The sequence below is a fragment of the Oncorhynchus mykiss genome, chromosome 3 (assembly GCF_013265735.2).
Source record: "Oncorhynchus mykiss isolate Arlee chromosome 3, USDA_OmykA_1.1, whole genome shotgun sequence".
NCBI lineage: Eukaryota > Metazoa > Chordata > Actinopteri > Salmoniformes > Salmonidae > Oncorhynchus > Oncorhynchus mykiss.
Genome location: NC_048567.1, coordinates 29404734 through 29420443, shown reverse-complemented (window position 1 = coordinate 29420443; position 15710 = coordinate 29404734). Strand labels below are relative to the sequence as shown.

General features: G+C 42.4%; 1 protein-coding gene across 1 annotated transcript in view; it reads left to right on the top strand.

Moving 5' to 3' along the window:
- Positions 1-8256, top strand: part of stk40 (serine/threonine kinase 40) — a 30945-nt gene extending 22689 nt beyond the window's left edge. Inside the window, exon 11 of the mRNA XM_021595514.2 lies at positions 4280-8256. Coding sequence (XP_021451189.1) covers positions 4280-4501 — 222 coding nt within the window. The 3' untranslated portion in view covers positions 4502-8256. The remainder of the gene's footprint in view (positions 1-4279) is intronic.
- Positions 8257-15710: the final 7454 nt, after the last annotated feature.

Sequence of the window (15710 nt, the reverse complement as noted above, 5' to 3'; positions counted from 1 at the left end):
GAGCCAAGATAAGGACCAGTGAGCTGAGAAGGCGGAGCTTTACTACCTAGCAAAGACTTATAGATGACCTGAAGCCAGTGGCTCTGGCGACGAATATGTAGCGAGGGCCTGTCGAATAGAGCATACAGGTCGCAGTGGTGGGTGGTATTTGGGGCTTTGGTGATAAAACAGATGACACTATGATGGACTGCATCCAATTTGTTGAGTAGAGCGTTGGAGGCTATTTTGTAAATGACATCGCCGAAGTCCAGGATCGGTAGGATAGTCAGTTTTACGAGGGTATGTTTGGCGGTGTGAGTGAAGGAGGCTTTGTTGCGAAATAGGAAGCCGATTCTAGATTACATTTTAGATTTGAGATGTTTAATATGAGTCTGGAAGGAGGGTTTACAGCCTAACCAGGCACCTAGGTATTTGTGTTGTGAATCCAGCCAACATGTCAGATTTACGAAAAAGGCTTTTCGGCGAAAGTAAACGATGCTATTATCTGAGGATAGCACCTCCATAAACAAAAGAGAGAAAAGCATATTTCGACCCTGCAGGCGCGAGACAAAACGCAGAAATAAAAATGTAAATAATGCCTTACCTTTGACGAGCTTCTTCTGTTGGCACTCCAATATGTCCCATAAACATCACAAATCCAACTTGCGCAACGTGACTGCAAAATATCTCAAAAGTTACCTGTAAACTTTGCCAAAACATTTCAAACGACTTTTTTAATACAACTTTAGTTTTTTTTTTTTATGTAAATAATCAATAAAATTGAAGACTGGATGACCTGTGTTCAATACAGGAAGAAAACAAACTGACGCATGCTTTCTGGTCATGCGCCTCTTTCAAACAGTACACATGAAGTGACCCTCGTTCAAGATGGCCGTACTTCATTACACAAAGGAATAACCTCAACCAATTTCTAAAGACTGGTGACATGCAGTGGAAGCGGTAGGAACTGCAAGCAAGTCCCTTAGAAATCTGGATTCCCAATGAAAAACAATTGAAAAGAGTGACCTCAAACAAAAACATTCTGAATGGTTTGTCCTCGGGGTTTCGCCTGCTACATAAGTTCTGTTATACTCAGACATGATTCAAACAAACTTCCGAGTGTTTTCTACCCAAATCTACTAATGTGCATATCTTATCTTCTGGGGAGGAGTAGCAGGCAGTTGAATTTGGGCATGCTTTTCATCCAAAATTCCAAATGCTGCCCCTATCCTAGAGAAGTTAAGAGCAGTTGGAGGCCATGGAAGGTGTGTTGTATGGCATTGAAGCTTGTTTGGAGGTTAGTTAACAATGTCCAAAGAAGGGCCAGGTGTATACAGAATGGTGTCGTCTGCGTAGAGGTGGAGCAGGGAATCACCCACAGAAAGAGCGACATCTTTAATATATACATAGAATAGAGTCGGCCCGAGAATTGAACCTTATGGCACCCCCATAGACTGCCAGAGTTCCAGACAACAGGCCCTACGATTTGACACACTGAATTCGGAGAAGTAGTTGGTGAGTCAGGCATGGCAGTCATTTTAGAAAACAAAGCTGTTTGCCGATATGGAGATTGACAGTCAAAAGCCTTGGCCAGGTCAATGAAGACTGCTGCACAGTACTCTTTTATCGATGGCGGTTATATAGTTTAGTACCTTCAGCGTGGCTGAGGTGCACCGTGACCAGCTCGGAAACCAGATTGCAGGGAAGGTACGGTGGGATTCGAAATGGTCAGGGATCTGTTTATTAACTTGGCTTTCGAAGACTTTAGAGATGGATATACAGTGGGGCCAAAACGTATTTAGTCAGCCACCAATTGTGCAAGTTCTCGCACTTAAAAATATGAGAGGACTGTAGTTTTCATCATGGGTACACTTCAACTATGACAGACAAAATTAGAAAAAATTCCAGAAAATCACATTGTAGGATTTTTAATGAATTTATTTGCAAATTATGGTGGAAAATAAGTATTTGGTCAATAACAAAAGTTTATCTCAATACTTTGTTATATACCCTTTGTTGGCAATGACAGAGGTCAAGTGTTTTCTGTTAGTCTTCACACACTGTTGCTGGTATTTTGGCCCATTCCTCCATGCAGATCTCCTCTAGAGCAGTGATGTTTTGGGGCTGTTGCTGGGCAACACGGACTTTCAGCTCCCTCCAAAGATTTTCTATGGGGTTGAGATCTGGAGACTGGCTAGGCCACTCCAGGACCTTGAAATGCTGCTTACGAAGCCACTCCTTCGTTTCCCGGGCGGTGTGTTTGGGATCATTGTCATGCTGAAAGACCCAGCCACGTTTCATCTTCATTGCCATTGCTGATGGAGATTTTCACTCAAAATGTCACGATACATGGCCCCATTCTTTCCTTTACACGGACGGATCAGTCGTCCTGGTCCCTTTGCAAAAAAAACAGCCCCAAAGCATGATGTTTCCACCCCCATGCTTCACAGTAGGTATGGTGTTCTTTGGATGCAACTCAGCATTCTTTGTCTTCCAAACACGACGAGTTGACTTTTTACCAAAAAGTTATATTTTGGTGTCATATGGTCAGATGAAATTCTCCCAATCTTCTTCTGGATCATCCATATGCTCTCTAGCAGACTTCAGACGGGCCTGGACATGTACTGGCTTAAGCAGGGGGACACGTCTGGCACTGCAGGATTTGAGTCCCTGGCGGCGTAGTGTGTTACTGATGGTAGGCTTTGTTACTTTGGTCCCAGCTCTCTAGGTCATTCACTAGGTCCCCCCGTGTGGTTCTGGGATTTTTGCTCACCGTTCTTGTGATCCTTTTGACCCCATGGGGTGAGATCTTGCGTGGAGCCCCAGATCGAGAGATATTATCAGTGGTCTTGTATGTCTTCCCATTTCCTAATAATTTCTCCCACAGTTGATTTCTTCAAACCAAGCTGCTTACCTATTGCAGATTCAGTCTTCCCAGCCTGGTGCAGGTCTACCATTTTTGTTTCTGGTGTTCTTTGACAGCTCTTTGGTCTTGGCCATAGTGGAGTTTGGAGTGTGACTGTTTGAGGTTGTGGACAGGTGTCTTTTATACTGATAACAAGTTCAAACAGGTGCCATTAATACAGGTAACAAGTGGAGGACAGAGGAGCTTCTTAAAGAAGGTACAGGTCTGTGAGAGACAAATCTTGCTTGTTTGTAGGTGACCAAATACTTATTTTCCACCATTTGCAAATAAATTCATTAAATCCTACAATGTGATTTTCTGGATTCTGAAGTGTACCTACGATAAATTACAGGCCTCATCTTTTTAAGTGGGAGAACTTGCACAATTGGTGGCTGACTAAATACTTTTTTGCCCCACTGTAGGTCTAAAACAGTTTGGGTCTAGTGTCACCCCCTTTTGAAGAGGGGGGGTGACCTCGGCAGCTTTCCAATTTTTAGGTATCTCGGACAATACGAAAGAGGTTGAACAGGCTGGTAATAGGGGTTGCAACAATGGCGGTGGATAATTTGAGAGGGTCCAGATTGTCTAGCCCAGCTGATTTGTACAGGTCCAATTTTTGCAGCTCTTTCAGAACATCTGCTATTTGGGTGAAGGAGAAGCTGGGGAAGCTTGGGCAAGTTGCAGTGATGGGTGTGGGGCTGTTGGCCGGGGTTACGGTAGCCAGGAGGAAAGCATGGCCAGCTGTAGAGATGCTTCTTGAAATTCTCGATTATCGTGGATTTATTGGTGGTGACAGTGTTACCTAGTCTCTGCAGTGGGCGGCTGGGCGGAGCTGCTCTTATTCTCCATGGACTTTAGTGTCCCAAAACTTTTGAGTTAGAGCTACAGGATGCAAATTGTTTGTGTTGATGTGGAAGCTCTCAACCTGCTCTGCTACAGCCCCGTCAATGAGCTTGGTGGCGTAGGTTCATCAGCTCTGTTTTGACAAGGATGCTGATCTCTTGATCATTAACCTTGGCTCTCTAACTTGTGTTCATTGTGTAACAGTATCTCTGTGTAACAGCAGGGTCGTGTTCAGGAGGCACCAAACGAACAAACTGGGAAGGGACTATGTAGACCTGGTCCAATAAGAAACCCACAGTTTTCTGTTGCAAAATGTTTCAAGGACTTTTCCATGATGTGCCCTAATGCAGGGGTCTTCAAACCTTTCCTCAGGGACCTCTAGACATTCCATGTATTTGAGCTATACCAGATCTAGTACACTTGAGTCAACTAATCAATAACAAAATTGTAAACTGTCTGGGGGTCACTGAGAAGTGGTTTGAAAATCAATGCCCTGATGAACACGACTCAGTGTGTAACTAACTAATAAGCATCTCTGTCTCTCTATCCCAGGTGAAAATGACAGAGGAGTCGTCGCAGTACGAGTTTGAGAACTACATGCGCCAGCAGTTGCTTCTGGCCGAGGAGAAGAACACTATTCACGAGGCCAAAGCCAGCTTCCTCACCAAGCGCCAGTTCGGCGCCATCCCGCCCGTGCGGCGCCTGGGCCACGATGCCACGCCCGTCAGCCCTCTGGACGCTGCCATCCTGGCCCAGCGCTTTCTCCGGAAGTAGCCCCTTCATTCATCGCCTTGACAAGTGGCGTGAGGGACACAAGGGTTGGGTCGGGAAGGTACCCTAAAACTGCCCCAGCTCGACCCTCCCTTGGGTAGAGAGGCCCCTAGCTGTGGTAAGTTAGGTGGTGTGGGAACAGGCATGCGGGGAGGGGGCACCAGAACTGATCACTCGCCTGACAACCTCTCATAGTTTTCACACGTCAAGTCTGGGTGTTGGCAGTGTGCACAGGAATGGCAAGGCTGGAGAATCTGAAGATCTGAACCAAAGGCTCCCACTGACCCCTCCCACCCCCCACCACCACCACTGATCTTAAACACACGGTTCTCTCAGCCAGCAATGGGCACATATGGAGTCTTGCAGGCCAGGGGGATACCAGACATGGTTGTGTGTGTGTGTTTGGACATGAAAAGCTCCCCCATTGTTTCCCTCTGCTGAGACCTGGCCATCACCCTCCTACCTACCCCCATTTCTTATTGAAAACCCTGAGCAATACAGGGCCAAAAGAATCATGTAGCAAACTTCCTCTAACCTCCCTCCCTCAACTCTCCAAACTGGGATCACTTGATCATGGACATCACTCACGTGCCCGCCCGCTCCACTCTTTAGTTTCCTCATAACCAAAATTATCTGGACTAGTCCTGTCTCTAAACTACGACTTCAAATCTACCTCTCTCAATCTTTTATTTTTTAATTTTTTTTTTCATGTGTCAATTTTTCACCATGTCCACCATTCTCAAAAAACAAGGAATTGTCGGTAGTGTTGTCACCGTAGACAGAAAGCATTACTATGTTTTGGCACGTAAAGGTTTGGAATGTGGAATATGAATAAGCTTTTTTCCTTATGAATAATAAGTAGCGTTTTACCCATCTTACATTGAAGATGCTAACTATCAAAGGGTGGCCAAATCGCCTACTTCTGTCTGTACGTCTAGCCAATTGCTTTGCTTTCTTGCTTTCGCTCACCCCCTGTGGAACTTTTTCCATTTAGGCATCTAGTGTCAAATACCTGGAGGTTGTGACACCGAGAGCTGGATGGGGGATGTTTTATTAGATGTTTAAGGTTGATCCTCTCTCGTTATTGCTGTTCTAATTGGCATCTTTGATTTATTAATCACGACGTGGACGCTATAATTTTCTGGGGGGTGATAAATCATGTAGAGTCTTAACTGATTGTTAGCCAAGGAAATGATACCTCCCCCTCGTTCACCACTGAACAACTTCCAGGTATTCAACTTCCCATTTATCCTGTGTGACATCATCATTGTGGGACAAGTATTGGGCATGAATGTGAATGATTGGTATTGTCAGTGTGTAGATAAGTGTGATTTGGGCCAGGGGGCTGTATTAGACAAAGCCATGTCCTTTTCAGTGGTAGGTGTTGACTAGAGCCAAGTTATTTAAGCCCAGTGAGTCAGTGCACACCCTTAAACTAGCCATCCTCTCAATCTCTTTATCTTGCCTGCCTCAGTTGCTTGCACACACTGAGAATATAGGCTTTTCTAAGACTGTCTGGACTGAATGTGTCCGCTATGAAAGATGGGCATCCCTCATGTTGGCCCTGTCTTAGTCGTGAATCCTCTAGTGCGTAGCAATGTCTTAAGTTTAAAATCAAACAAAACTGTAATGATCACAGTAGCTCTCAAGCTCTTTTTGCTGTTTGTAAGTGATATTGTAGTAGCTGATCATGAAAGACTTACTATGATGTTGATAATGATAATTTCATAGTGTGATATTTCAGAGAAACTCGACAATGAGGTTGCGTCTCCATCACTCGGCCATGCCATTGTTATGCACTTTCTCAAGCCTCCCTCTGCTGGCGGTGCCATAGTGGTGCCAAACGTCATGATCAATCCAATCTTTCTCCACAGAGGCAAACGGCTGTTTTGTCTAAATTACACCAGTGTCCTGGAAATACAATGACATTGCTAAAGTAGGTAGATATTTAGTAGGAAACAACTTTGCCGTCAAATTTACTATAGGCAGATGGCAATGTCATAAGTTAACAAAGTTTGTCAGGTCCTAGCTATGTTGCTAAGCTACTAACTTGTGAACGATATTAGGCATCTGTTCACATAGGCTTGCCCATCTTTATGGGTATCCGCATTGCTTAGACCTTCACCCTATTTTTATATCCAAATTGATCACATGAGTAGAAACTCGAGTCAGTTTCCTCCTATTTCTTTGTATATTGTCTTTTTCCTCAATTTCATGTTTGTTGATTTTGTTATTTATTCACTGTCCATTTTCAGGCATCAAATATCTGCCATTTAGCTTTAAGCAAGAAGTCTTCTGGTTCCATTTGTTTCTCCAAACATTCAAACTTGAGCCACCATTGCAGTTTTTTTTCTCTCTAAAGATCTTTTTATTATTTTTTACCATTGCCACACTCGTGGTCAATTTAAGCTACACTACTAATAATGAGACTGACTGCATAGTTCTATTTTTTACACAGAAAATAATCGCACATTATAATGATTTATGGTAGTGATGTTTATTAGCCTGGTCACAGTTCTGTTTGTGCTGTCTTGCCAACTGTTGCCTTGACAGTGACAAACAGATATGGGACCAGGCCAACTGTTTATTGCCCCATACCAGACTTTTGGTCAGTATGTAAATATAATACCATCATGGCAGCGACAACACCAGTAGAGCTTCCATCTAGTGGAACGAATCCAGCTCTGATCAGGGGTACATTCATTGAGGTGAAATGTTGCAGATAGGAATGTGTTGAATAGAACTGACAAGATTTCCTGTCATGTTGAATTCAGAATCATATCTTAATTTCTGTCTGAAAGTTTTGTAACATTGCACACTCCTGAACAGCCCGCTGTAACACAAATTATATATAGACATGCATTAGAGGCAGTAAGTACTAGCCACCCCATTTGAATGAAAAAATATTTATATTCGATTTTGAGGAATGTACGCTCCCCCCCCCCCCCCCCCCCCCCCACCTCAATGTGAATTTCTGGGTATAAAAGCAGTATTGTAGTTGATAGTGTCAGTAGTTCATGAGAAAAGGGTATTTTGTGAACACCACAGCCCTTGCTGAAGTTGAAGGCAAATTTCTCATCCCATCTTACTTGAGGGTGACCATAACCCACTATTGGATATAAATATGTAGGTTTATTGGATAAGACCCTTGATAGTAATGTATTATCTGTAGCATTATCAAGATAGTGTTCACATTTAGCTGTTGGAATTGTCCCATTTGTCTATGAAAGTTGTCTCCTTCAGACGGTCTGTGGACTGAAAGCACCATACGAAGCATGATGTTGAGCTCTTTGTAAAATGCGATTTTTGCATGAATTTTTTACTTGCAAGGTGGTCCCACAATATAATTCCCTGTAATCCACCAACTGAGAAGAATTGGGAATTTGAGTCATAAGGAAAAACCTAATGTTTTTCATAATACAACTGATTTTCATTTAATGAACATTCAACAATTTTTCATTTTTACCATAATTCTCAAATGGAGGAAATGTCTGTCAGTTTAATGATGTATTTGATTTGCTGAATATTTGAACTGGAAAATAGATAATGGTGTATGATATGTGGTGGTAAAAATGGTTGAAAACCAGCAGGATTTGTTGTAAGCTGCTTGGTTGGATATGGGCATCTAATACAAAAACCTGGCTAATTGTACAGAGATGGAAGAAAATTAAAAAAGTTTGTATAAAATACATTATTTTTGTACTTCATCAAATCTCTACATGCATGTCAGCAATAAACTTTGATATGGAAAAATTCTCTATATTCCTACTGTTTAATTCAAGTGATACTTTGAATGTTGACAATACTTCCTATCATTGCCAGTAGGTGGAGTACTGTCTCAAATAATAGAAATGCATTTGCTATATGTATAACTAAGAACACCAGATATTGTGTAGTAATAATGACCCCAAGTGTTGAATCCTATATCAATGAAACACTATGTATTCAGTTCACAAAATGGAAAGGAATGGTTATCTTCCTATAGTTTCTACTCTCTTTGGTCTGTCTCATGCCATTACAGAATGTGTATAGACTCCCTGCAGCGAGTGATTGTGTGTCTTAAATACTCAATTGAAATGTTGTGGGGGTTTCTTTTCTCTCTGAGGGAGTACTGGACCATGGGCCAAGGTAGATCTGCTCCAACAGGAAGGCCCCTGCTGGTTCCCCCTGCACCGCGGTCATGTGCCCCTACTCCGCTGCCTCACCTCAGCCTTTTAAACCCACACCCCCTGTTCTAGTGGGGGGATTCATTTCTTAACACGCCTTTGTATTTGCTAACAAACACAAGCTCCTTATCGGTCCTGTAACATGGATTCCTGTGAGATAATTTAGAGTTCTGGATGTGCCTTTTTTTCTTTTTTCCGTTATTCATATTGGTGGCTGAGCTGGAAGAGATTGGTCTCATGGAACAGGGCACAAGCTGTGACTAAAGATTGTTACTGCCTTATGTCCCCCCTGAGATGAAGAGGACTCTAAAGTAAAGTATTAATACAGTGTGATTGGATAGCTATTTCATATGTACATTCAGGACCTGAAAAGCAATAACTCTGCCGTGATGCTGCTTTGCTTACAACTTGCTCTGATGACCAGAGGTCACCAAACAGCGCATCGCTTAGTCACATAGCGGTCTCAGTAACGGCACAAATGTGTGGCCGGACAAGGGGTTTGACACGCTACAGCGCTTTTCACCATCCCTCAGAGACTCCTACAACTAGAGTATTTCATGGTTGGCTGGGCCTTGGCCACTGGAGGCCTGGCTCGCTTGGCTGTACCCCACCCGTTCATCCTCAGCTGGTAGAGAAGAGTGGTGGTCTCCATGAGGGTCGCCTCCAACCATGTTACTAGAATGGTCATCCCCATTCAAGCCGACATTCTGAGGGTGCAATCAAATTGATGCTGCATTATCTTTTTTCCCCCCCTCTGTTCTAGAAATTATATTTCTGTGGCTGCAAAGTCCATCAAATCTAGAAACAGCTGGAGGTTAAGAGGGTCCATCTAGAATTCCTGTGTTTCAAGTTGGGATGCTTCATTAAAGGCAAACACCATGGGCTGTGATGTCTATTTTATTGCGTTGGAGCATTACACAGTTTTTAATTGATAAAGCAGGACATTTTCTCCATCTGGCCACTGATGAGGACATTGAGAGTGCGCTAGATCCCCAGATGTGTGTTGTACGTTTTGTAATGTTTCACCATGCAGATATGTTTAGAGTGTGTGCGTGTATTTCAGCTGTGTCCTGTTGGGCTGATGCGTTCTCTGGCAGGCTCCGAACAAAAGACAACACTGCACTTTGGCTTCACCATTGTCATGATGTCCCAATTAGCTCATAAGGGTTCGTCTTTCATGCAACTCCATGTCAACAAAGAGTATCTCATTTTGCAGAGTCTAAAAAAAAAAATGCCACAACTGATCATGTTGAAGTCTATTGTAAACACTTCGGTGTCCAAGGTTGGAAATAAACGTTCAAATAGTTGAGATTGGGTTCCTGCCCTTCAGTTATTGTTCAAACAACCATCCATCTAGTTTGATATATGGGTGTAATTTTTGTTGTCCCACTGTAGTAAATACAGGAAATAAACCCAAAGATCTAAGAATGGATTAAGATGCAATAAACTGAAGGATTCATTGACCACAGGGTAATTTAGTTGTACAGTCACTGCTGTGACTGAGTGACTATTTACGTCTTTATTTTCATTTGTTTGGTGATGCAGTTTATAGCCACGGAATTCCTGTTGACTTTAGTTGATTTAATCAGACTTAGATGGACACAGATCAAGTCATCGCTGCTGAACTTGATACGACTAACGGAGTTCTGAATTCCACGTTAATTAAGACCTAGAAATCCAGCTGAGTCTCTCGTCCAAACCACAAGGGCTTATTTCTGTCCCCACATTAAAGGGGACAGACAAATCCAACGATGGTTACTGACTTTCGACACAGTTGTAAAGCTGGTGCCAGCTTAAATGAGCACTTTTTGTGGCATTGGAGTCCGTTATGGGATGTACACATGGGGAGTGTCCATTCTAAATAGATTAAGACAACTGCACAGGCCCATGTTCAGAACACATCACTGCTCTCAGTGAAATACTTGTCATGTCTTGTGCAGAACAAGTAGGAGTGGAAACATTTTTGACATGTAAAGGTGTGATTTTCGTTGCCTGGGTACCCAAACTCTTTGCTCCGGCCACACCAAGTTAGTTTCTTCTCTGCAGTCAGTCTGGATCTGAGTACCTCCCTGACAATTTCTAAAACGCAAACACAACATTCTGATTGATCCCAGAACCATTGGGTTCGGCCAGAGCCAGAACATACAGTTGAAGTCAGAAGATTACATACACCTTAGCCAAACACATTTAAACTCAGTTTTTCACAATTCCTGACATTTTTTCCTAGTAAAAATTCCCTGTCTTAGGTCAGTCAGGATCAGCACTTTATTTTAAGAATGTGGAAAGTTAGAATAATGGTAAAGAGTGATTTATTTCAGCTTTTATTTCTTTTATCACATTCCCAGTGGGTCAGCAGTTTACATACATTCAATTTGTTTTTGGTAGCATTGCCATTAAATTGTTTATCTTGGGTCAAACGTTTCGGGTAGCCTTCCACAAGCTTCCCACAATAAGTTGAGTGAATTTTGGCCCATTCCTCTTGACAGCTGGTGTGACTGAAGCAGGTTTGTAGGCCTCCTTGCTCGCACATGCTTTTTCAGTTCTGCCAACAAATTTTTCATGGGATTGAGGTCAGGGCTTTGTGATGGCCACTCCAATACCTTGACCTCGTTGTCCTTAAGCCATTTTGCCTCAACTTTGGAAGTATGCTTGGGGTCATTGTCCATTTGGAAGACCCACTTGCGACCAAGCTTTAACTTCCTGATTGATGTCTTGAGATGTTGCTTCAATATATCTACATACCTTTCATCTTCCCTCATGTCGCCATCTATTTTATGAAGTGCACCAGTCCCTCCTGCAGCAAATCACCCCCACAACATGATGCTGCCGCCCCCTTTTTCCACAGTTGGGATGGATTTCTTCGGCTTGCAAGCCTCCCCCTTTTTCCTCCAAACATAACAATGGTCATTATGGCCAAACAGTTCTATTTTTGATTCATCAGACCAGAGGACATTTCTCCAAAAATAACAATCTTTGTCCCCATGTGCAGTTGTTAACCGCAGTCTGGCTTTTTTATGGTGGTTTGGGAGCAGTGGCTTCTTCCTTGCTGAGTGGCCTTTCAGGTTATGTCGATATAAGACTCGTTTTACTGTGGATGTAGATACTTTTGTAGCTGTTTCCTCCAGCATCTTCACAAGGTCATTTGCTGTTGTTCTGGGATTGATTGGCACTTTTCGCACCAAAGTATGTTCATCTCTAGGAGACAGAACGCGTCACCTTCGTGAGCGGTATGACAGCTGCGTGGTCCCATGGTGTTTATACTTGCGTATTATGTTTGTACAGATGAACGTGGTACCTTCAGGCGTTTGGAAATAGCTCCCAAGGATGAACCAAACTTGTGGAGGTCTACAATTTGTTTTCTGAGGTCTTGGCTGATTTCTTCTGATTTTCCCATGATGTCAAAGAGGCAGTGAGTTTGAAGGTAGGCCTTGAAATACATCCACAGGTACACCTCCAATTGACTCAAATTATGTCAATTAGCCTATCAGAAGCTTCTAAAGCCATGACATCGTTTTCTGGAATTTTCCAAGCCGTTTAAAGGTCAACTTAAAAGTCAACTTTGTGATTTGTAAACTTGTGACGCACTGTAATTGTGATACAGTGAATTATAAGTGAAATCATCTGTCTGTAAACAATTGTTGGAAAATTGCTTGTATCATGCACAAAGTAGATGCCCTAGCCAACTATCCAAGAAATTTGTGGTCTGGTTGAAAAACAAGTCTTAATGACTCCAACCTAAGTGTATGTAAACTTCTGACTTCAACTGTACGTGGGTAAAGCAGCACTTTGAAAATTCGCCATTGGCTTTGATACCCTAAATGGTTAGAGATGATCCAATCGCTGATTACTTTGCTTTGTACAACACCCCTCATTTTGATGTCACCACAAACAACTTCAACAATGGCAGTCTCAGACTGAAGTGTGTAGCAAACATAGAGAAGAGGAAGAATTCAGTCATCAATTTGAGTCATCAGGCAATGGTTTTTGAAGGTGAATTCCTAGGATTTTACATGATCAGTTTCAAGAGTAAATTTTTACCTATTCCACCCCTGATTATAACTGTCTCAATAACTGTGAAATTGACATAATGTGATACAACAATGTTTTAAGGAGAAGTGGATCTAAAATTCCATGCATAACACTTGTTTCTTTTAGCAATGTTTATTATGAGTATTTCTGTAAATTGATGTGGCTCTCTGCAAAATCACCAGATGTTTTAGAACTACTGAACACAACGCGCCAATAAAAACTCAGATTTTTGGATATAAATATGAACTTTACCGAACAAAACATAGATGTATTGTGTAACATGAAGTCCTATGAGTGTCATCTGATGAAGATCATCAAAGGTTAGTGATTCATTTTATCTATATTTCTGCTTTTTGTGACTCCTCTCTTTGGCTGGAAAAATGGCTGTGTTTTTCTGTGACTTGGCTCTGACCTAATATAATCGTTTGGTTTGTTTTCGTTGTAAAGTATTTTTGAAATCAGACACTGTGGCTGGATTTCAACAAATGTTTTTTTTAAATGGTGTAAAATACATGTATGTTTGAGGAATTTTAATTATGCAATTTCTGTTGTTTTGAATTTGGCGCCCTGCAGTTTCACTGGCTGTTGACGAGGTGGGAAGCTACCGTCCCACGTACCCTAGAGAGGTTAATGCAACCGCTGTGTCAGATTTTAAAAAAACTTTACGGAAAATGCACACCATGCAATAATCTGAGTACGGCGCTCAGAGACCAAAACAACCCAAACAGATATCCGCCATGTTGTGTAGTCAACAGAAGTCAGAAATAGCATTAAAAATATTAACTTACCTTTGATGATCTTCATCAGAATGCACTCCCAGGAATCCCAGTTCCACAATAAATGTTTGTTTTGTTCGATAATGTCCAGCATTTATGTCCAAATACCTCCTTTTTGTTCACGTGTTCAGTACACAATCCAAACTCACGACGTGTGATCACTAGGAGCAGACGAAAAGTCAAAAAGTTCCGTTACAGTCCGTAGAAACATGTCAAACGATGTATGAATCAATCTTTAGGATGTTTTTAACATACATTTTTCAATGTAGAGAACTTTTAAGTAGGAAAATGTCCAGAGACTATCCAGTGCATTCAATCCAAATCTCTGATCTTTTTTAGCCTCTCATGTCCAATCATGGGCTGATTTTCTCTTCCTGACACGAGTCCAGCATCATCCCCACCACCCACCCACCTCTGAGCGAAACCAGGATTGTGTTTACTGGAAGGAAACAAAGGAAAATGGTCCGAAACTGAGTGATGCGGTAAGGTACTGTTCGAACATGCTCGTTTCCCGTTGCACAATGTTTTTAAACATTTTCCTATAGTGTGCCCTCATGAACTCAACGGATAATAGAGGCAATTTCTACTAAACCTTCTTCACATACTGTACCTGCAACATAACCTCTAAATCATAATCATCATCTGAAACACATCAGTAATGGCCTCTTCCCATAACAGATGGTTGCTTTCAGCTGCCCCCTCCTTCTCTCTCTCTCTCTCTCTCTCTCTCTCTCTTTCCCCTCTCTCTGTCCTTCCCCTCTCTCTCTCTTTCCCTTTGTCTTTTTCTCTGTCTCTCACTTAATCTTGTGCTCTCTCTCCCACTCTCACGCTGCAGTGAGGCTCCTGCAGCGGCCCTGTCTTTGGCCAACTTTGCACTGGTTCTTGTCTGTTTGGAGTGGGCATTAATGATTCTTTCTCATCCCGTTTTGTGCAGCACAGGCACACATTGTTCATGTTTGACATGTTGCAGGGCAATGGGGGTAAGATTGTCCATTCCTTTCATATTTCTCTCTGGACTCCACTCCGCTCCACGTGGAGAAATGTACTTCTTACATAACTCTCTGGGGTGAGAGATGAGATGAGCCAGTCCAACTGAACTGGGCCACTCTAGGAATTAGGATAAACAACATGTTTGATTCTTCAAAGAATGACGCATCTGAGTCTGGTCACTGTGCTAGAGAAGATTGGAATTCAGGCAATAAAGAGACATGCTTTTTAGAGTCCTCTGAAGGGGCGATCATTTCCTGGACTGTTGTGCAGTCACTCTTCTGTACCATAGAGATTTATAGATGTCAAGTCACTTGTCGATTGCTGCATACAGCAATGTAAAGTAACTTAATACATGTCACTTAGTGAGTGCATACTTTTTTAGTATGTCTATGTGATCCCTGTGGGAATGAAACCCTTGACATTTCTAGCGCCACCAACTGAGCCAGACGAGACTATCCCATACATTTAGCATGTGAGGTATGCATGGTTTCTCTTCCTTCCTCTTTGCCTCTCTCCCTCTGTCCATGACATGTCTCAGGGTATTTGCGATATCTAAAATGGCGCGTGAGCGTATCTGTCATTATCAAACTGCCCGCTAACTCTGAACATCTGCCATGGGGGAGTAAGAAGAGTGAATGTTTCAATGGGAGTCCTTGTGCACCGCTGTCAACGCAGGATACCGACCTACCACAAGGTGAACAAGGAGGTGTGTGTGGCTGTGTGTGCGTACGCTCTGGCTGCCTGCCTGCGTGTGTGTGTGTGTGTGGGTGTGTGGGTGTGTGTGTGTGTATGTGTGTTTGTGTCCCTGTGCGAACGTGCAAGCATGTGTGCACAAAACACGTGCAAGAGTATGCATGTTTGAGTTCCTGTACATGTATGTGGACACTGTGCAGAACAGTATTGAGTATGTTCATGTGTACATTTGTGGAGTGGTGTTTTGTTGGTGTTTGCACTTTTACTAATAGTATGTCTTAGGAGTGGTAAAGTTAATCATACAGGTGTGGGCATGCCAAAGTTAACCTGCACTGCAGTTCAGGTAAAAACATTTGCTTTAAAAAGGGACGCAATTGCACTGTCGGGTATATTTCAGAAATGTATTTAACTGCATAGGTTATTGTTAGATGATCGCTGATGGCGTTGCTGCTTGGCGTCACCCAGCAAGAGAGTTTGTCACAGTAACAATGTACCGTTACTACAACAGACATTTTGAAAAAATATTTAAAAAATAATAATAATTAATATCCACAACTG